At 52.5% G+C, this 19926-nt stretch overlaps 3 protein-coding genes across 3 annotated transcripts in view; 1 reads left to right on the forward strand and 2 right to left on the reverse strand.

The window, feature by feature from the left end:
• RPL23 (ribosomal protein L23) overlaps window positions 1-1707 on the reverse strand; it is a 13264-nt gene extending 11557 nt beyond the window's left edge. The window contains exon 1 of the mRNA XM_003213088.3: window positions 1700-1707. Within this exon, the coding sequence (XP_003213136.3) occupies window positions 1700-1706 (7 nt within the window). The 5' untranslated portion in view covers window position 1707. The remainder of the gene's footprint in view (window positions 1-1699) is intronic.
• On the forward strand, window positions 97-2552 carry PSMB3 (proteasome 20S subunit beta 3). The gene is made up of 5 exons (XM_010724605.3): window positions 97-310; window positions 830-937; window positions 1321-1498; window positions 1746-1840; window positions 2425-2552. The coding sequence occupies exons 1-5, from the start codon at window positions 132-134 to the stop codon at window positions 2471-2473; spliced, it is 609 nt and encodes a 202-aa protein (XP_010722907.1). The 5' UTR covers window positions 97-131; the 3' UTR covers window positions 2474-2552.
• Window positions 2553-3105: 553 nt separating this feature from the next.
• PIP4K2B (phosphatidylinositol-5-phosphate 4-kinase type 2 beta) lies at window positions 3106-19920 on the reverse strand. Its single transcript, XM_010724606.3, has 10 exons — window positions 19774-19920; window positions 13076-13173; window positions 12781-12877; window positions 11054-11206; window positions 10187-10333; window positions 9887-9925; window positions 8545-8658; window positions 8007-8265; window positions 7533-7636; window positions 3106-6937 (listed from the first exon to the last, which is right to left on the reverse strand). The coding sequence occupies exons 1-10, from the start codon at window positions 19792-19794 to the stop codon at window positions 6857-6859; spliced, it is 1113 nt and encodes a 370-aa protein (XP_010722908.1). The 5' UTR covers window positions 19795-19920; the 3' UTR covers window positions 3106-6856.
• Window positions 19921-19926: the final 6 nt, after the last annotated feature.

Consider the following 19926-nt stretch of genomic DNA (forward strand, 5'->3'; position numbering starts at 1 on the left):
AGAAAGGGGCAGGGAGGGGAGAAAGGTTGAGGGGGGGAAGCAGGGCTGGGTGGTCCCTGCGGGGCAGGGAGATGGGATGTATGTGGCTGTGACCCCCCCGCTGTACCTGCTGCCTTCTCTTGCAGTCGATTATGTCATATAACGGTGGGGCCGTGATGGCCATGAGGGGGAAGAACTGCGTGGCCATCGCTGCCGACCGTCGCTTCGGGATCCAGGCACAGATGATCACCACGGACTTCCAGAAGATTTTCCCTATGGGAGAAAGGCTGTACATCGGGCTGGCAGGCCTGGCCACGGACGTGCAGACGGTGTAAGTGGTGCTGTCCCAGCTGCGTGTCCCCAGGCTGAGCCTGGGAGAGGTTTATTTACAGGGACACCAACGGCAGCCTTTGCCATGTGCATAAATGGAGTGTAATGGGTGGTACCAGCACTCCTCTGGTTTCTCTTCACTGGTTTCTTTTGGGCTGTTCTGAGACAAATTGAAAGAGTTGAGTTTGGTTCATGCTGTGCTCACTTCTGATCTCACATGTATGTGCTGGAATGTTTCCCTAATCTTTGATTATAAAACTTCTGCTTATGTTTGCCATACAAGAGTGGGATTCTTTATTTTAAAAGTAAAACAGCGTCTGATTTAAGACCTTGTTGCTGCTAGGAATGCATAGCTTCAAGTATAAAAGGGAATTGCACCTGGGGTACCTGCCTGTCTCGGGCACGCATTGGGAGCAGCTGGTATCTCTGGGAGCAGCTGGTATCTCTGGGAGGCCTGGTGAAGATGAAAGCAAAAGGAACCTGCTTAGGCCTTAACTCTGATGGTCCTCTCTTCTTGCAGAGCCCAGAGGCTGAAGTTCAGACTGAACCTCTATGAGCTGAAGGAAGGGAGGCAGATCAAACCGCAGACTTTTATGAGCATGGTTTCCAATCTGCTCTACGAGAGACGGTAACTGTCAAACAACTGAGTGCTGTTTGTGTGTTGGCAAAGGGCACAGCCATTGGAGTTTGTCTGATTCTAGAGAGCTGGGAGGCTGAGGAAGGCTCCTTGTAAAGACTTGTTTTGATGTGGGAAAAGGCAACTTTCCTTTATTGACAATATTATCTTCACGTTCCTTGCCAAATGATAATGAGATTTGTTAAAATACTCCACTAGCAGTAAAATTTTATTCACTTTGCCATGTTAAAACCGCTGTGAGATGCTTCTAGATCAATCTGAAAGGTCCACCACCAAAAGTGCCCGTGGGATATTTTCCTTGTATGGACATTTAATGTGACTTGGAGCCTCTTCCAGGTGGTCGGACTGTTTTGCACTGTGGTTTTTCTTCCCAGGTTTGGACCTTACTACACAGAACCAGTCATTGCTGGCCTGGACCCCATAACACACGAACCTTTTATCTGTTCCCTGGACCTGATTGGCTGCCCCATGATAACTGAGGACTTTGTGGTTAGCGGCACCTGCTCGGAGCAGATGTATGGCATGTGTGAGTCCCTTTGGGAGCCCGATATGGTGAGTGAGGCAAGCAGGTTCTGCCTGGATCCTGGAGTTCTGCCTCCTGCTGTTAGCTGGGGAAGCAGAGAGAAGGTTGGATGAGCAGCTCTGTCCTTGGATGACTCGGGAGAATAAAGGCTGTAGCTCACAGCAGCCTGCAGGAAAATGCTTCCTGCATCTCGATGGTGTTTTTGGGGGGTGTTGACAAAATCTGGTGACTCGACATCCAGTTCTTAGACCAACTAAAACAGCTTCTCTTCTTCAGGAACCCGATCACCTCTTTGAAACGATCTCGCAGGCCATGTTGAATGCAGTGGACAGAGATGCCCTATCTGGCATGGGGGTAGTAGTACACATAATGTGAGTACTGCTTTCTTTCCCTTCTGAACAGAGGTAGAGTTTCCCAGCCTGAGGGCTAAAATCAGCTGAGGGATTGGCTTCCCTGCTATCTCCAGCCTTGTTACTTTTCAACAGTACTCTTAGAGCAGAAAGCACTACTAAGTAGTTAGTTATTTCCCACGTATGTTTGCTGTTGCTACAAGTGAAGCAATTAACTCTAGAGTTCAACTCTCACTGCGTGTGGATTCCCTCGCAGCAGTCCCATCAGTGTTTAGTAGCACGATCCCTTCAGTGGAAGTAGCACTGAGCAAGAGAATGCTCTTTGCCACAGCAGGATGCAGGGTTAGCTTTCTGCCTGCAGTCAAACTCTCATCATTTGCAGCTTATTTTGCTTGTGCTGCTGCTGCCCAGCACTGTCCCCAGGCATTGCTGCTGACTGCTCAGCTCCCCCTGGGGCACAGTGACAGAAGGAGGGGGTTTGCTGCGTTCTAACAGCCACCTTACATGATTCTGCATTGCACACTACACCTTGAGAGGAAAATGATGATCTGCATAGAAGTACTTAACACCGATTTGCTGATAGTCTTCTCTGTCTCCCTCTTTAGTGAAAAAGACAAGATCACCACCCGGACTCTGAAGGCACGCATGGACTAACCCAGCACAGCTGTTCCTGTGTGTTCTCAGCCCGGTTTGCGTGCAAATTTTTTAAAATAAAACTCTCTGTTGTAGTGAACTTCCCTTTTCTTGAGTCCTACCAGTGGGATTCAGTTCTTATCTCTAAAGCTAGCAGAAGGAGCTTGGGTTTCACACACTAGCACAGCTTATCTTTCTCTCTAAGCCACCTACGCTCATCTTCCTCGGTCCACCTGTATGTGAGCATCAGCAGCATCTCCTCCTGCCAGCTCTGAGTGGTTCTCATGTGCATTACATGGCAGAATCAGTCCTGGGAGCACGGAGCTCTTCTCCAGCTGTGGTTAATCCAGGACTGAAGATGACCAAACATCCCCTGCAGTACCAGCTGGTTGTCAGAACCCGCTGAAGAGGAGGACAGCAAGGAGGAACGCACGTACACAAAGTTTTGATTTTATTTTTCTCTGCTTGGAGACTCATCTCGTAACATGCATGCATTTCAAAACAGTAACAGTGTCTCAAACTGCTCCTAGCAAACAGACAAGCACAGAGGACTTAAAATTCCTATTTAAAAAACAGCAGTGAAAAAAACCTAGAACGCATTATTATTTTTCGTTTGTTTTGTTTAAACTTAATTTATTCACATTTGTTTTCAGTTGCACTGATTAGCCCTGCTCCCCCCCCTCTCAGGACCTGTGTTACACACTCCCTTGCCACAACTCGATCCACTGCACTTTGCTTTGTGCAGCTGAACGAGGAGCGGCGCGGGTTGTGAGTGATGAAAACCAAAACCACGATCAGCAATGAGCGAGCAGAAGTTGGTTCCCTGTGCTTTGCCATTGCTGTTCCACAGGAAAAGAGCAAGGAGAATCAGTAGTGGCTGATAGAGATCGTGGAGAGCAGCTCTGCAGGAGCAGGGCAAGGTGACAGCGAACCTGAAACGGTGTTTGGGAGGGGAGGAGATGCTGTTGTAACAGTGATCCACCTCAGATCGGTTGCATGGTGTCACAAAACCAAGGTTTAGCACATTCTGACTGCTGAAGGGTTTGTGCCACCTCGGGGTGGGACTCAGAGCTCTGCAGCTCGAAGGGAGGCCTCTGTAAAGACTGCATAGCAGTCACAGGACGGAGGCAGCTGCTCTGAGATGAAGACAATCCCTACTGAACACAGCCTGCAGCCACTAAAGCACTGTCAGAGCTCACACCTGGGGCTGTGCAGTGCCCTGCAGGGATGCACGGAGTCTTCTCCCAGCTCACAAAGTACAACTCGAGTGCTTCAGCGCTGGTCAGGGCACAGCAGCTGGAAGCCAGGATCCTCCAGCGTGGGGGGGGGGGGAAGCACAGGAATGCAGGGGAAGCAGAAGCCAACAACCACCCCGAGAGTTCCACGTGAGGAACTTCACAATCGTGGCCTTTATGATGAACACTGGGTCCCCTCTGAGACAAGAAGGGAGGAGCGCACTGCTCCCTGCAGCAAGAACTGAGCTCCCACTGACACTGCTCACCTATTGCCACCAGCAGGGCTGATCCCTGGCGCTGACCCACCCATGGGGTGGCTGTTCCCTGTTTCCCCCCTCCCCAACCCCCGCTTTTGGGTGACCCATCCTATTCTTGAGCATTTTATATTGCACCAACAGGGCGGCACAGCACTCAGACACGCGCTGCTGCGCTCTGCCTTCCCTCTCCCCTCTCCCTTTTGCCCCAGGACCTCTTTTAGGCAACCCAAAGCAGATTTCAGTGCTCACATTTCAACAACATCAGGGCCATGCTCTGAGAGAGCCCAACCTGGGACAGGCAGGACCCCCCCCCAGCCCACCCTGCACTCTGTGGGGCACATCTACAGACACAGCTACCTACATCCAGCACACTACAACTAAACTCACACCAGCAACAGACAACAAACGAGCACGAGCAGCTGTAAAACCAGAATGGAACGGGCTAGGCTTTCTTAAATACTTGAGTTAAAAAAAAAATAAAATAAAATAAAATAATGACCTAAAATAAGATTTAAAAACAAAAAGAACAAACAAAAACCCAAAGTCCCTTTTAAAAACAAAAAATATTTGCAGCTTCACCTTCTCGTTCTGGTAAGAAAAATACTGTCTCGAAACGAAAATTAGCATCTTGAACACAATGCTACCTCCCCAAATTGTAAACAATATACAAAACGCTCACGTTAAACGAAGTTACACACCTGGGTAACACAGCATTAAGTGAGAAAATGGCATTTCCTTACTGCAGCACACACAGCATGGCAACTCGACAAGGGGCAGAGCTGGGGAAGTGGGCTGAGCCACAGCCCTCCAGCTCAGCCCTAGCATGAGTTCTGCTGGAGAGGAGTGACACAGCTCAGCGCCTGCAGCCCACAGACTCCCCTCCCTCTTTCCCCCCTCCCCCCCCCCACCCTTTTCCTCTTCTTTTATATTATTATTATTTTATAAATACATGATTTAAAGATGATCAGTTTAAAAGGAGACAGCTCGCTGCCCGGGAGAGCAGCAAAGCTCACCGGGCCAAAGCTGCAGCTCCAACGCGGATTCTTAAAACTGTCAAGAATAAAAAGCAATGGGTGTCAAATTCCTAAGGGATAGTAAACGTTAAGTGCTTATTTTCTTTCTTTAAAAGAGCACAGCAACCAACAGAATGCCCCCAGCACAGCCGTGCCCTCCCGTCCTCCCTTTTTGCTGCACTCGTTCTGAGGCTGCCCCACCTCGTAGGAAACGACCCACAAATGACCACAAAGGTCCGCATCCCCCTGTGACCCCCAGTGGTCATTTCTGACTCCGTGAGTGCCCTATTTACAGTGTGCCTCCATGGGCTGAAGCTCGAGGCCCTTCTGTCCCCTTCCAAGCTGAGAGCGGTGGCACTCAGACTGCGTCGCAAGAACTGCCCCTATCCCACATCCCACAGCAGAGCCAGGAGCCCATGGGGACGGCTGGGATGCAACGAGCACCAGAGATCCCCCGAAAGGAGTGAGCCCTGCAGGGCGTTACAGCACGGGGCAGACATCCCAAAGAGCTTCATCCCAAAACAAAGGCATTTGTGAAAACAGTTCAAGGCAGAGAAGCAACGCGTTGCGACGGCGAGTTTTGTTCAAGACGTTGAATCCTGCTGAGAAAGTAAATGAAGGAAGGAACCCAAAGGTCCATCAGCGTTGTGCAGTGCTGAGAATGGAGCCCACAGAAGCCTCAAAGCCTGGCTGGAGTTGAGGGGGGGGGAGGGGGGGTCAGTATTCCCATCCTTCCATACTGCTCAGAGAGGAGCACACAGCCACAGCTCCGGCCACAATCACATCACCATGGCAAAAACAAACCCACAACCCTCCATCAGGAAGCAAATCCAAGCATGCCAGCTGCAGACCGAGCGAATGAGGAAGACACAACGTTAGCTGGATTAACACTGAACTGCAGACACGAAGCTACGAACCAAAGAGACACAGCAACTCCCAACTGCGGTGCGTGGGGAAAGGTTCCAGGTAGTCAGGTGTTATCCCACACCTACAGGGACACAGCGCTTTGCTTTTTTTTGTCCTTTCACATCATCTTCACAGCTGGCCAATTGTACAGCACGCTGGGTCTGAGCACATCACCATCTGATGTTCTTCAATGTCTCTTAATGCTTCTCACGTTGCTTTTTTAGGCTCCGGGAGCAAAGACCTCTCGTAGTGATCATCTTTGGTAGATGTTCATTTCCCTCATCTTTCTTGTAAATCGAGTGCAGATACAAAAAAAAAAAAAACAAAAACAAAAACAACCAACAAACAACATTTTTGTTACTTAAATTAACCAAAAGATTTAAAGTGTCCCAGTCTGAATTCACCTAAAGTTCAGCGACTCCTCCTTATCAGTGTCATATTTTCCATCCTCGAGATGGTGAGCGATTTTCCTTCCAATTCTTAGCACGAGGGAAGTAAAAGGGCTTGGAGGTCCTTCTTGCAAAGACAATTCGATGATAATTAATTAAAAAAAAAAAAAAAAAAAGTCGTTTGTGGCATCAGGCACTGCTTTACTCCAAAGTAAAGCTGAGCTCGAGTGACCCCCCCTGCGCAGCGCCTCATGTCACATCCCTGCGAGTCCCTTGGTCAGAGAGGAGGAAACACCGTCAGGAAGAGCAGTGCTGGAAACAATGCACTTTTCTTGTTTTAAAAAGCCCTCGAATTGATGTCTGGGCACTTCTGTAACAAAACCCCCCACCCCACTTTCTCCCACCTGGCTGACGTGGGCTGTTGGAGGGTGCACCGAAAATACGTTTTCTCCGAAGTCACGCAGTGCCACTCATTCACTCACTCACACACACTCACACTCACACCCCTCATGCTGCTACAGAGTCTGTTTTAGTGTCACAGGCTGCGTTCTCCTCTGGGAAGTAGCCCCTCTTCTCTTCGTGATCCTCTGAAGGCTGAAGATGACTATGTCAGGATATTGGACATGAACTCATTGAAGCGTTTGGAGTACTGCTCCGGGTTCACGGTGGAGATCTCTGCCCCAGCCTGCAAGGCAGAGAGGAGAGATGAATCACAACAGCCTCCCCGCATGCAGAGCTCACAGCGGTGCACAGCAGGAGGAGGGAGGACAGCAGGGAGCACTGCCTGGCTCTGCTGGGAGAGACCCACAACAGAATCTGCAATTTCTAGGAAAAGCCAACAGCTGGAGAGGGCTGGAAAGATCCCCAAGGAAAATGGTTTTAGCTCCAGCTGCATTCTCCCGCCGACTACTGAGTCAGAGCTTTGGAGCTGCTCTCTTATGGGTCAGAGGTGTGGAAAGAGAATGAAAACTCCACGTCCCGTTGAATTGGGGTTTTCTGGAGCTCTTTTGGGAAGTTCAGAGTTGGTGCCTGTGAACAGGTCTGGCAGCAGGAAGGCATCATGCCTGCCTGCACCCCCAGCATTCCTGCCCCACGAGGCTGCTGCTGCCATGCAGGGAAGTTGGGTGAGTGAGGGAAGGGCTGCTCTTGGATGTGGGATCACTGGACAACATCCAGACTGGCACAAAACACCCGTCAGGAAGCACCACGCACACACACAGACATGCAGGCAAAGCAGAAGCCCCAAAGCCCCTCCTCCCTGCAGGAATCAGGCTGCTTACCCCATGTTTCACTGTTTTGGCAGCGTGTGCAGCTTTCTTCTTTGCATCGTACGGTGTAAGAATGTCTATAATGGCCATGAAGTACACTTCCTTCTTGGGGGCACCTAGCAAGGCAAGAGAGTTGCTAGCACACCCTGAGCTGTCAGCAAAGCCCAGCTGCATCCCTTCCTTGAGAAACAGCAGATCTGCTTTAATGCAAACAGCAGAGAAAGCAAGGCAGGGGGAGCTCTGGAAGGGCAGAGAGGAATAACTGGAAACTGCACACCAGAGATCCACAGACACGCTCTGAACACTGTGCTGCTCCTAAAACATCACTTCCAACATTCAAACTCACACCGCCTGCAGACAGGGACAGCACAGGAGAGACACTTGGGAGAGTTTCTTTCTCTCTGTGGACAGTCCTCCGTTCCCTTTAGTCCACAGGATGCCTCCTCTGCCCTCCACACCCTCAAGGCAACGTCCCACAATACTCACTGTCGTGGCTTTTCATGGCGTAGACATCAACAGAAGGATCAAACTCTCCAGGCCCAAAGAAGCGAGGGTAATTGAGGAGATTGCCAGGGCTGTCTGGGGGGGTTCCATACGAGGAGATGGGGTTGCCTCCGAGACCATCGTTCTCACACTCCTCATCCTCTGCCCGATCCTCCACTTCCATCTCTTCCTGCTCTGCTCGGTCAACATCGTGGATCCCAACCAGCAGGCTGTAGTCCATGATCTTCAGCTGAGCTAAGAACTGGGAGAAAGAGATGAGCGAGAGTAGTGGAACCCACGTGAGATCACAAATCCTGCCCCGCTTCCCTGGTATCCCCCTAAGGGAGCGCGGCATTTAAACCCATATTAATCCCCACAGAACCTACGTGGGAACTCCAAGCTGTGCCCTTAGCCATGGGTATAATCCTGACCACTCCTGAGTGCTTTCTGGCCACCTCTGTGCCAGGTGGTACACAGTGAGCACTCAGTTATGCGAGGCACAGGCAGAATAAAAGCCATCCCCCAGGATACTCTACTCTACCTCCACGTCCCGCTTCAGCTTCTCGAGGAAGTTCTTTTTGCTCTCTTCCCCAACATGCAGCTTCTGTCCCTCGTTCAAGAAGTCGTTGTCCTTGAACGTCGGCAAGTCCTTGGCCTGGAACAAAAATCCTGTGTCAGATTCCCAAGCCTGGACCCTTAGAGGGCAGGGCGCACACTGATCCTTTAGCAATATCCACTGCTCAGCGTGGGGCAGCACCAGGATCCTGTCTGTTCATAAGGTCTCATCCCATCCACTAATTAGGAAACGGCAGCAGGCAGAGCCACAGCGTTTGTCAATGAGTTGTGAACCTCTGTGCTTCCCTCCGTACCCTGAGAACAGCTCAACTTTAAGGACTGCTGGGAAGAAGTGCTGCAGGCTGAATGCCTGGCAGCTGGGCTCCGGCCCAACCAGCTCCCAGAATAGAAATGCGTCCCGTTGGTTTCTGCCTGGGGTCGGGAGAATTGAAAACAAAACTCTTCTTTCCCAAAAGACTCGAGGGAAAGAAAAAAAAAAAAAAGCCAAACTGCTGTTTGAAGGAATTTGTCTGCAATGGACCCTGAGGATTTCTCAGGGATATGGGAGAATGCACAACACTTTTGTGCAACTGGGAGTTCAATTATTTTGTTCTTAGGGTGATATATGAGCGTGGTGGCTTTATATAGATCTAATATGAATGGTCTGAGACAAACTGCACACACAGAAAAAGCTGGAGACTAAACAGGCAGTGAGCCAGGGACGTTCGGGCACCACGAAGCCGTGCCTCAATGCCAGAGCTTTTGGTGCAAAATGGAACTTCCTTCGCTCGTGCCAGGGATTAATTTTAGGGTGAGCTGCTGTAGGCTTTACTCTGTAGCCTCAAACCTGCAAAGCTCACGTGCAAAAAGGTACAAATTCAACAGGACTTTTCACGACGACGTCAGAGCTGAGGTTTTGCAGGGGCAGAACTCCCAGTTGTAAGTTCCCCTCATGGCAACAGAACCCAAATTTACAAACACGCCGAGACGTGCCAAGAATCCGAGAGGAGTTGGTCTGGTTTATAGAAGCAGCTGTTGCAAAAGCAAACTGCTGACCTGACTCAGTTTGACACACTGGGGGTGTATTGCACAAATGTGGGCTTTGCTACGTGTGGAATTGTGTCCCAAGAGGTTTCCCCCCCCTCTCCTGGCAGTGTCAGTGTAACAGAGCACCACCTCTTCCTGTACACTACTGGGAGCAGCCTGGCGGGTGGGACAGGAGCTGTGTACCATGCAGGGCCTGCTTTGTTTCCCCTGCTCTGAACCCCTTTGGAAGAGGGAGGTCAGCTGGATCCCATCCCAAAGGCAGGAGGAAGGGATGTCCGTACCTTCTCCTTATCGCTTGCTTCCCTGGACACTGTCGAGCCCTAGCAAAAGAAGGAAGAGAACGTTGCTGCATTCCCAAGGAACGACTGAAACCATTTAATTCATGCCTGAGACAGTTACAGACCTCCTGGTGCAGTGCAGACCGCTTGGGACAGGGGAACAGGATGACATTTGAATCTTAAGTCCCACACAAAGCCCCCAGAACCCGACTCCCTGAACAAGCAGCAAAGCCCAGGACCCTCTCACACAGGGGTTCCAGTGACCACCCCTCACCCTGCAGGGCACTTTGCTCCCAGCCTCACCTTCAGGTCGTATTTTCGGTGCACTGTCAGCCTGTGGCTGAACACGTTTCTGGTTACCACCATGTAGGTTTCCACTCCATCCACGGTGAGCCGGTACATGCCAAGGAACTGGGGCAGAAGGGTGTTCCCATGGCACTCCACTATGAACTGCAGGGAAGCAGGAAGGGAAGGGCAGAGAAAGACAGCACTGTCACACAACACCCGTTGCTGGTGGAACACAAGCTCAGCAAGAAGCTGATAGGGAAGCTTCCAGTTCCAGCCATCTGACACTGATGAGAAAGGAAAGGAGGCTTGCAAACGGCTCTTTGCATCTCGAGAACAGCAAGCTGGAGCACTGTAAGATGTTTACAGCCCTCAGCTGAGATAGAGCATCTGGTCGTGTGCAGGCCCAGCCTGCTGTGATGGGCCAGGCGTGCCCTCCCACCACCTGGTCACACAAGTGTGAGCCTGCTGCTGGCAGCATCTAGCATCACCTTTTTGGTTACATGGGAGTAAAGTGCAGGTGGACTGGAAGATAACACAGACAACAGCAGGACACCTCCAGCTGTGTCACCTGCTTCCTCTTCCTTGCTGCAAGCAGCTCTCTCCTTCCCCTGGTCCCTTCACAAAGTCTAATTCAAAGCACTGAATTAGCATCAAGTTCACAGGTCTCAGATAACAGCAATCCATAATTCATTGCTGTAAGGGACAGGGTGAGCAGTGAAGGACCTCAGCACTGTGAAGAAGCAGGCAGACGTGCCCTCATCGGCTCTCAGGTGCTACAGAACACTGCTTTCTTCTGCAAATCCATCTGCAAGCTCTGCCACAGCTCCCCAGCACATCACAAGGTGCTCCAAAGCTCCCTGCAGGGCTGCAGACTCACCGTACCTGGTGGTACTTCTTTAAGATGTTGTGCATCTCTGCTACATCCTCACTCGACACGGCCTTAATGACAAACCTCCTGTCGTAGGTGGTGAGGAACCGGGCCCCGCATCGACCCTGGCTGTCGCTGTTCACTGGGGCACTTCGTGTCACCGAGTTCTGAAGGAAACAGAATAAAACTGTGGGGGGGAGAGGCAGGAGCTGCCACCTCTCTGGGGAAGGAAGCAGAGCGGTCTCAGAAAGCAGGTGGGTGCTCAGGAGCACCTGCACAGCCCGGCTCGGTCAGAAGATCCCAAAGGTACCACCAAGGGTTAAATAAAACCAGAACAAAACGAATGGAAACAGCCATCCACGTAAACTGGCAACATTTTCAATGTTTGGGAATTCTTTACAGGACATCCCGAAAACAAAAGCCACCCTCAACCCAATCAGATGGGAAGGACTGTGACCACAAACAGCTCGGCAGCATCCGCCTTTGTATCCCCATCCCCACCCTTAGCAACAAAACACTGCAGCTTCTCATCCTAACCGCAGCACCACTGGAAAATCCCAAGCTCCCAACTCCAGCACCTCCATCACCTGCACCCATTCAGAAGCCATTCTGTCACCCGTCAGTACAGGCTCTAACCACGTCCTGGTTGCCAGCAGACGGGGAGAGCTGAGCTCTGAAGCACAACAGCACCAACATCGAACAGCAGCCTTCACCTCGAGGTGGATGTCCTTTTCGGGGTGCCAGAGCTGGGCAGTGCATCCTGTGATGTGTTTTATAGCTGTTTGTGGCTCTGTTCCTCCCACCCTTGGGCTCTCTGAGTAGTGGACACCAGAGGGAGCCTGATCTGCTGCAGACACACGCAGGCGAGCACAGCCTGCTGCAAAGAGCAAGCAGAGAGCTTTCCTTTCAGAAGGAAGCATTTAAAGCCTTTAAAACTTTAATGAAGCAGGGGAGCAACTCTGCTCCTGCCAACGGCTTTAGAAACCATCAGGAAAATAAAAGCAAACAAAAGAAACCTCACTGCTCGCTGACATCTGCAAACGAGTCTGCGCTGCACGGTTTAATCACCCCTCACCTCAAAACCACAGAGCATTTCTTGGAGTGGAGATGGGAAGCAGAAATTGCGACCACATATGGACATTACCAAACTCACAGGTTTACTTAATTCCCTTCCTGTCATCCCCACCTCCTCCAGTGCTGGGTGTTATGTTTAGCATCCTGGCTCGGCTCCCGCTCCAGCCATCACATCTTTACCCACCTGAATTCAGCTCAGTGAATGTTTTCTGCTTTCTGCTCTAGCTAGGCACTTCCAACAGTCACACCGCTCTGCTCAAGGTGGGAGAAGCAATCCTTCACCCCCTTGGTCTGGGAAGAAGGGGTGGAAGAAAGGACGTAGGTGCTGCACGTCTGTTCCTCATGCTATGCAGGACCAGATCACTGCTACCCCCCACTTGCTGCCTGCCTGCAGCCATCCGCTGCCTCCTATTCCATGCCCAGACTGAGCTCTCACCTTTTCACCCTGCAATTCCCCACTGCTTGGCCCAGACAGATCCACCCCACTGCTGGGAGCCCTCACAACGATGGGAAACCCATTCACACCGTGATCATAAGCCCTTAAAAACCACAAAAAAAAAAAACTACGAGTGCTGCAGTTTCTCCCCCAGGTTGGTGATTCCATCACAGAAAAACGAGTCAGGACAGCAGGGAAAGAGAGAGAGAGAAAAAAAAAAAAAAAAGGTACCTGGTAGTCCTGGTCATCAATCCCAAACCTTTCCCGGAGGTTTCGGAACACCAGAGGACAGTACTCCTTAAATTTAAAGCGACTGGGCAAGTTTTCCCTAAAGCAAAGCAGAAGGAATATTCTTGTCAATGATCAGCTTGTGAAATCAAAGCCCTTCCCACACCTCACTGCTAACCATGCAGGACCCCCCAGCACAGCCCTCCAGGAATTCGCCCTCATTAGCTCTGCTTGCTTCTTTGGATGCCTACAGCCCACAGAAGCACGGTTACAGGTAAGCTGTGAGGCACACACTTACTTGTTGAACAGGTGATTGTCCACCTTGATCTTACTGTAGGCTTTAAAATCATCAGGCATCAACATGACAGGGACAGGAACATTGCTGAGTTCGTTGATCTGCAAGAAAAGGGAAACTGAGACACAAAGCCCAAACAGCCCTGCATTTACCACCAATGGGTTTAACGGAGATGCTGAATGCCCCAGAATCTGTTTTGGAAGCAATATAACCCTGCAGGCTTTCAGAACACCTCGCTGTGCTGAAGGAACCTGGCGAATGCTGTAGTTTTAAGCCACAGAAGCAGCTCATTCAGCCCAGCACACAGCGGTACCCCCACCCCTCCCATCTCACCACCCAGGATGGACACAAAAGCTGCTATTGCTTCATCTGTAGGTTTGTTTAAAACGAACCACGCTGCATCAGCCAACTTCTCAGCTCGTCCTCAGCACTGCCCATCTCAGCTGCCCAGCATCAGCCAGCACAGCTCCCCTGCAGACACCGCTCCTCTGTTTGCTGTCTCCTGCTGCTCTCATCCCACCTTCCCCACAGGGATGAGTCACTCCATGAGATTGTTTTTGCTCCTCAGTCACGCGTGGCGGCCGCAGAAACACGGGGAAGCAGGAGAATGAATGTTGGTTCAGCTGCTGCTGTACAGATCGGCTCACACTGCAGCAGTGGAAGCATCTGCAGTGAGGAACTCATGCCTGGGCTGCCCTGGCCAAACAGCACAGCCAGGACGCACAGAGCAGCACGTGTCTGAAATCCCTTTTCAGAGGACAGCCTCAGCACCACTCATTCACAGGGATATCTGAGGGACCAGTGCCAGCCGACCTGCATGCTGCATTTAGAAAGTGATTCTGTTACAACAACATTCACACCAAGCAGGTAACACTGGAGGGATCACAGACTCACAGAATGGCCTGGGTTGAAAAGGACCACAATGATCATTTAGTTTTAACCCCCCTGCTATGCGCAGGGTCGCCAACCACCAGATCAGGCTGCCCAGAGCCACATCCAGCCTGGGGATGCAGGGATGCAGCCAACCATGCCAGCAGCTCGGCTTGGCTAGGAGCAAGGCTTGCATTGTGCACCAGCACCCAAACAGGCTCAGGGCACTCCCAGCACACCTGGGAAGCACATGGCATTTTCCTGCCTCCAGGGGATGGGACCAGGATGCTCAGACCGAGGAAATGGGACCAGGATGCTCGGACCGAGGAAATGGGACCAGGATGCTCAGACCAAGGAAATGGGCTCTGCCTCAGGGATCCTCCTCTTGCACGCTTGAGCACTCAAAGGTGCTGCCACCTCTGCAGCAGGGAGATGCAAGAGGTCATGAGGAAACCACGCTGTGTGACACACTGCTGTGTGCAGGTGCTGGGGAGGCCGTGGCTCTGCAGATGCACGGTGAGCTGTCTGGTACGTGGCTGAGCCTCCCCCAGGTGGGTGTTCTTCACATCCTGTCCCCATCGTTACCAATGGGAAAACAGAGCAGATTTCACAAACGTCAGACTGGGCAGAAAGACACACACACACACACACACACACAGCAAAGAGAAAAGATGACTATTTTCAGAGACAGCCATCCCACACAACAGATAAAGCGGAAAGTAAAGCAGCCCCTGCTCTGCTGAGAGCAGAGCCCTGCCCAGCAGCAGCACTAAGGAGCATTAAGCACTGCCACACCACTGAATGATGCCACAGGCATTCCAAAGAAATGAAACATCATGCCACAGGCCTCCCGCTGCTTGCAGAGTGGAGCAGGAAGGCTGGCACCTGGCTCTGCAACAGCCTCAGTGCTGCACGGAGCTGCAGTGGCAGTGATGGGGGCAGCCCACAGCCCCACACCGAGCTCCTCCTGCCAGGTGAAGGGAGAAAGAGAAAAGAGCTCATTCTGCACCAAGCCACCCATTACTGCTGTCAGACAGCCGGGGAAGCCCGGCAGCACAGCTCTGCACACTCTCAGCCCTCATCTCAGCACTGGGAAGGCACAAACAAGCTGTCAGCAGCTCCTTCCAGAGTGGAGGAAGGGTGCTGAGACGGAGAGGGAACAGCAGCTTGAAGATTTTTCTCCTCCCTGCCAGAAATTCAGACAGAGACGGCAGCAAAGTGAGATGTCACGACGTCTCCTCGTGTCCTCGTTTCTGCCAAAGCAGAAACCTCAAAGCAAATGTTGTACCTGTTGCGAGCTTCCTGACAGGCAGAAATAGCATCAGGCTGCCTCGTCTCCTTGCTCTCGTGCTTCCCAACGTACAACAGCCAAAGAAATCCCCCCTGCAGAAGCCTCTCCCCCTTCCAGCTGCAGACAGAGGAGCCTTCTGGATGCTTCGGGATTCCTGTGCTGGAGGAGATGGGGGGAAGGAAGGGATTGGTGCTGCAGATGCAAAGAGTTGCTTTCCCAAACGAGAGCAGAGAACAGCAGTGCTCCATAGGGTTTCTTCTCCTGGTGGAACCTGAGCAGCTGCCGAGAGCAGAGCAACCAACACCGGGCACACGTTGGTTCTCTCACCTTCTCCCCAGGCAGAGGCAGATTATAAATAGCAGAGTGTGTCTGTGTGTATTTATGCTACAGGAGGCAAGGTCGCAGCAAGGTGCCCTGCAGAGAGGTGCCCAGCACTGCCTGTGTCCCACGGACACTGCTCAGCTGGAGCACACTGCCCACACCTGGAGCTCTGTAGGTCCCCTCTGGAGCTGATGCTGCCCTCAGGATGGGCAGAGAGCTCAGGTCTGGTTCTTTGTTCGGAAGAGACAGCAGCAGCCAGACCCCCACCAGCATCACTGCAAGCTGCTATGAGGAGCACAGAAACTCTAAAGCAGCCTCAGGACACCAGGAGCCTTCCATTCCCCCAGCACAGACAGCCCTGAGCTGAAAGCACCACTAAGGGACAAATTGTGCCACCACCAGCTGCATTCTGCAGCGGTGCACAGGACATCTGTGCAAACAGCAGAAGCTGGACAGCCTCACATAGCACACACTCATACACAGGGGCTCCCAGCAGAGCTCAGAGGACTTAAAACCACGACACATTTCAGAGAAACCAATGGGCATCTTCTGCTCTGGTCAGCACAGTGCTGGGTTTATCTATGATGCCCCTGTGCCACCAAAGCCAATTCCTTTTTCAATACCACACACACTCAGGGACAGCTGCTGCAATGTGATTTTGTTTCAGAACCTGACTGTAGTCTCAAAGTAGCAATTACCATCAGTAAATTGATGGGAAAATGCAATTTGTTTACTAACGAGATCCAAACGATGGAGTGTGAGAATCTGCTCTCCAAGATTCTTCACAATAAAATTCCTTTGCTCCTCTTGATGCCATCCAGCTCCGCATCTCAGGGCGTTCTGAATGGTGGAAGTTCACAATACCCCAGGGCAGCAGGTAACAGACAGACAGCAAAAAAATCACTTCAGCACAGAGCAAAGCCACACCTGCAGCAAAACTTTGCAGCACAGGACAGCTGGGCAGCAGTTAGGGGGGAAAAAAGCACTGTTTTCCATGAACTAGAGCATGATTAATCAGTATGGGAGCTGACAGAACCTCCATGCAATGCTGGGCACGGGTGAACCTTGCAGCCAATAGCTTCTGTGGGTGCTCTAGGAACACCAGCATGCAGTAAGAGAAAAAAAAGCAGCCCTGAGTGAGAGCAAACACCTCTTCAAAGCTGTTGGAGCCTGCTGGGCAGCACAGTGCGGGGGGCACAGCACATCCCCAGCACCACAAGGAGCCTGGAAGTTGGGCTTTAACAGAAGGTCCCAGGCTGTGGAAGCTCAGAGCCAGCAGGCTCCATCGTTAGCACCGGTGCTCATCACCATTACTGCCATATGCTGTGCTCTCCAGAGGTCAATTAGAGCCAGGGCAGACAGCGAGTGCAGGAAAGGCCAAACACAGACTGCATCCCCTGCGCCAGCACTGATTTATAGCACTTCAGCATTTGATGCGTGGCAGATGCTGCTCTGGCCAGAGTTAACATGGCAACACCAAAAACAACGCCGAGGAGAAGGGAGAAGCGTGCTGCAAATCCCAATGCTGCTCTTTCCCTTGAATACTAACGAGCTTCACGTTGTGCTGCCTGGCACCAGGCAGGTCCTGGGAGAGCAGCAGGAGCTGCAGCAGCAACCAGAGCCCCCGGGGCAGACCCACAGTGCCGGCAGAGCTCTGCCCTTCTCAGCAGGATTGGATTTCCTCAAGGCCATCCCCACGCAGAGCAGAGTGGGACCAAGAGAGAAGCACCATCCCACTGCAGACAGCTGCCTGCTCATCACACAGTGCCCTCTGCACTCCAGCGCATCACACAGTCAGTGCCTTACAACCGTTTCTATGGTTTCCCCGAGCATCACACAACAGCACTGCCTTCATCTCGGTGCTTCCGAGATGGCTGCTCCCTCCCAGCACCACCCGACCTTCCCTCTGCCACCGGAGCTCCGCGCGGGGCATCGCAGCACGGAGCTGCACCGCCTCTCCCAGCACCATGACAACAGCAGACACAGCAAAGCTTCACCCAGGAGCCGACTCCACGCTCGCCGAGTTCCACATGCAGGCTCGGAGCTCAAGGTAAAACATCACAAAGCCAAAGGTGAGCCCTCGTGACTCCGCTCCATCCTATCTGCACGAGTTCCCCCGGCTGCTCTCCCCCCAGCACGGCTTTCTGGCTCCAGGTTTGGCTGTCAGTGATACCACCCACGTCCGGCCGCGTTTCAGCAGCCACAGCCGCACCCATGTGATGCTCTGAGCTCAAGCATTGGCTCGGGAGCACTGGGACAGCAGAGAGCCAACTCACAATTCACATAGAAACGCTCGGAATGGGTGTTCCAAAAGCAGTGCCTGCGCTCTGCACTCACATCACTGCTCTGATCCTCTCCAGACCATCGCTGCCTGTACTCGCACCAGCTGCTAGCAAGCTTGTTTAAACAAAAGGCAGGGCTGTGCTGCTGCCAGACTCTGGTAATGGACCCGGGGGAATTTCTTCAGTCAGCAGAGATGGCGGATCGCATAAAATGGTTGTTTGTTTGATTTATCCACCAAAAAGTTCATCTCGACCACCAGCATTTCTGGTGGAATCGTGCTGTTAGCAGCACGCTCCCCACGGCCTCGGCGTCTGCTTCTCTTTGGAAGGCTGTGCACCAGAAACCAAACGTGAAACAACCCCAGCAGATTCCTGACAAGGTTCAAAGGCACTCCTGAAAACACCCATCAGCTGCCCGGAGCAGTTTGCTTGAAGAACAAAAAAGCAATCCCACCTTCCACACGAGCAGGGCACCAGCAGCATCTCCTGGGAGCGGATCGGGATGAACAGCTGCTCGTGTGTTGAGCAAACACAAATAGTTTGGCTCACAGCCTGCCCTGCTCCAACCCTCGGCTGCTCACCACTGCAAACCGAGCTGCAGGAATGGGAGCTGGGGAATCCCTGCTGCCTGCACCGGGGGGAGGAGGTCACAGCTGAGATGTTCTCCACCCTTTTCCAGCTCCTCCAGGATACGGTCCTCGTTTCTGGCAGCAGCTCCTCTACAACGTGCACCCGATACCATCCGCACGGACACAGCTAGCAAGGAGAACTATCAGCTTGCAAAAATATCTCACAGCCAAACGGTCCTGAAGTTGCAGGCCCTGATCCAGAGCCTAAAAAAGACTCCAGGCTGCCCCACCAGCCACAGAAGAGGGCGAGCTGGCAATCAGCAGCCCTAAGAGGCCAAAGAAATGAAAGAGAAAAGCCCTACCAGCTTCACTGCTTCTTCAGGGCTCCTAAGGGCATTGCTGATCAAAGCCCGGTTCAGCTCATTGCTCTGCTTCTTGGGCGAGGAGCAGCAAGAACTGGGAACATCCTTTGGCTCAGAGAGACAACAGTGCTGAACTACACTGGGAAGATTCACTCCGCCATCAGGAAAGCCAGGAATACAATCCCATTTTTCCCAAAGCGTTGTTTATTCCTGCAAAAGCTAAACCCAGAGAAGGAAAGGGATCCAGGAAACACCCGCCAAGAAATGAGTGCCTTTGAGCCTGAAGGTGTGTTAATTGAGGAAGGGATGAGGTTGCTTAATTTTAACCACCTGAACATCATCATTACCCACATCCAAGAGAGCGCAGAGGAAGGGCAGCCCTTCCAGCCTACGCTATGGAAGAAAGAGAGGTTTCCAGAGGAAGAGAGAAGGGTGATTTTAGGGAGCTCCAATGGAGGTGGGCTGCAGTGCTGAGCCGTTCCCACAGAGCAGCTCCTCGCTCCATCCTGGTGCTTCAGGGGGAAACAGACCAGCTCAGGAACACAAAGATGTGGCACCGCCAGCAGAAAGATGGGAGTCAAAGCGACTCGAGGCCGGGCAAATTGGGTCCAGTGATACAGGATGGAGCTGTGGGACACATCGCTCCCCCCAGGGCCCATCCCCAACCCCCTCACTGAGATCTGGCCCTGGGATTGAAGACCAGGGGTTGGTGATGGCGAGTGCCCTGGGGGCTGCTCCCAGCTGAGCACACCAGGACCACAGCATCCTATGGGAAGGGCCGTTATCCCACACGGCATCGGGGAAACCGGGGAGAGGGATGCTGGGGGGCAGCGCCCCGGGGGAAAGGCTGCGATGGGACGGGGGTAGAAAGAAAGAAAGGGGCAGCGGGGGTGGAGGGCCGAGGGGGATTCACCTCCGAGCCCCTACGGCAGGCAGGGCGCTGGGCGAAGGCTCTGCTCCGACGGGAGGGAAGGGGGTGGGGTGGGGGGTTCCGCCCGCTGCTCACCGTATGGTTGGCCCCCCACATGAGGACGCTGAGCAGCGGCTCCGAAGCCCGGAACAGCTTCACCTTCTGGCACACGAAATGTTTCTTCTTGGTCTTGGTTTTGCTGGCGCTGAGTGCCGAGCCCAGTGCCGCTCCGCCGCTCCCCGCCGCCGA

This window comes from Meleagris gallopavo, chromosome 29 (assembly GCF_000146605.3).
Source record: "Meleagris gallopavo isolate NT-WF06-2002-E0010 breed Aviagen turkey brand Nicholas breeding stock chromosome 29, Turkey_5.1, whole genome shotgun sequence".
Lineage (NCBI taxonomy): Eukaryota > Metazoa > Chordata > Aves > Galliformes > Phasianidae > Meleagris > Meleagris gallopavo.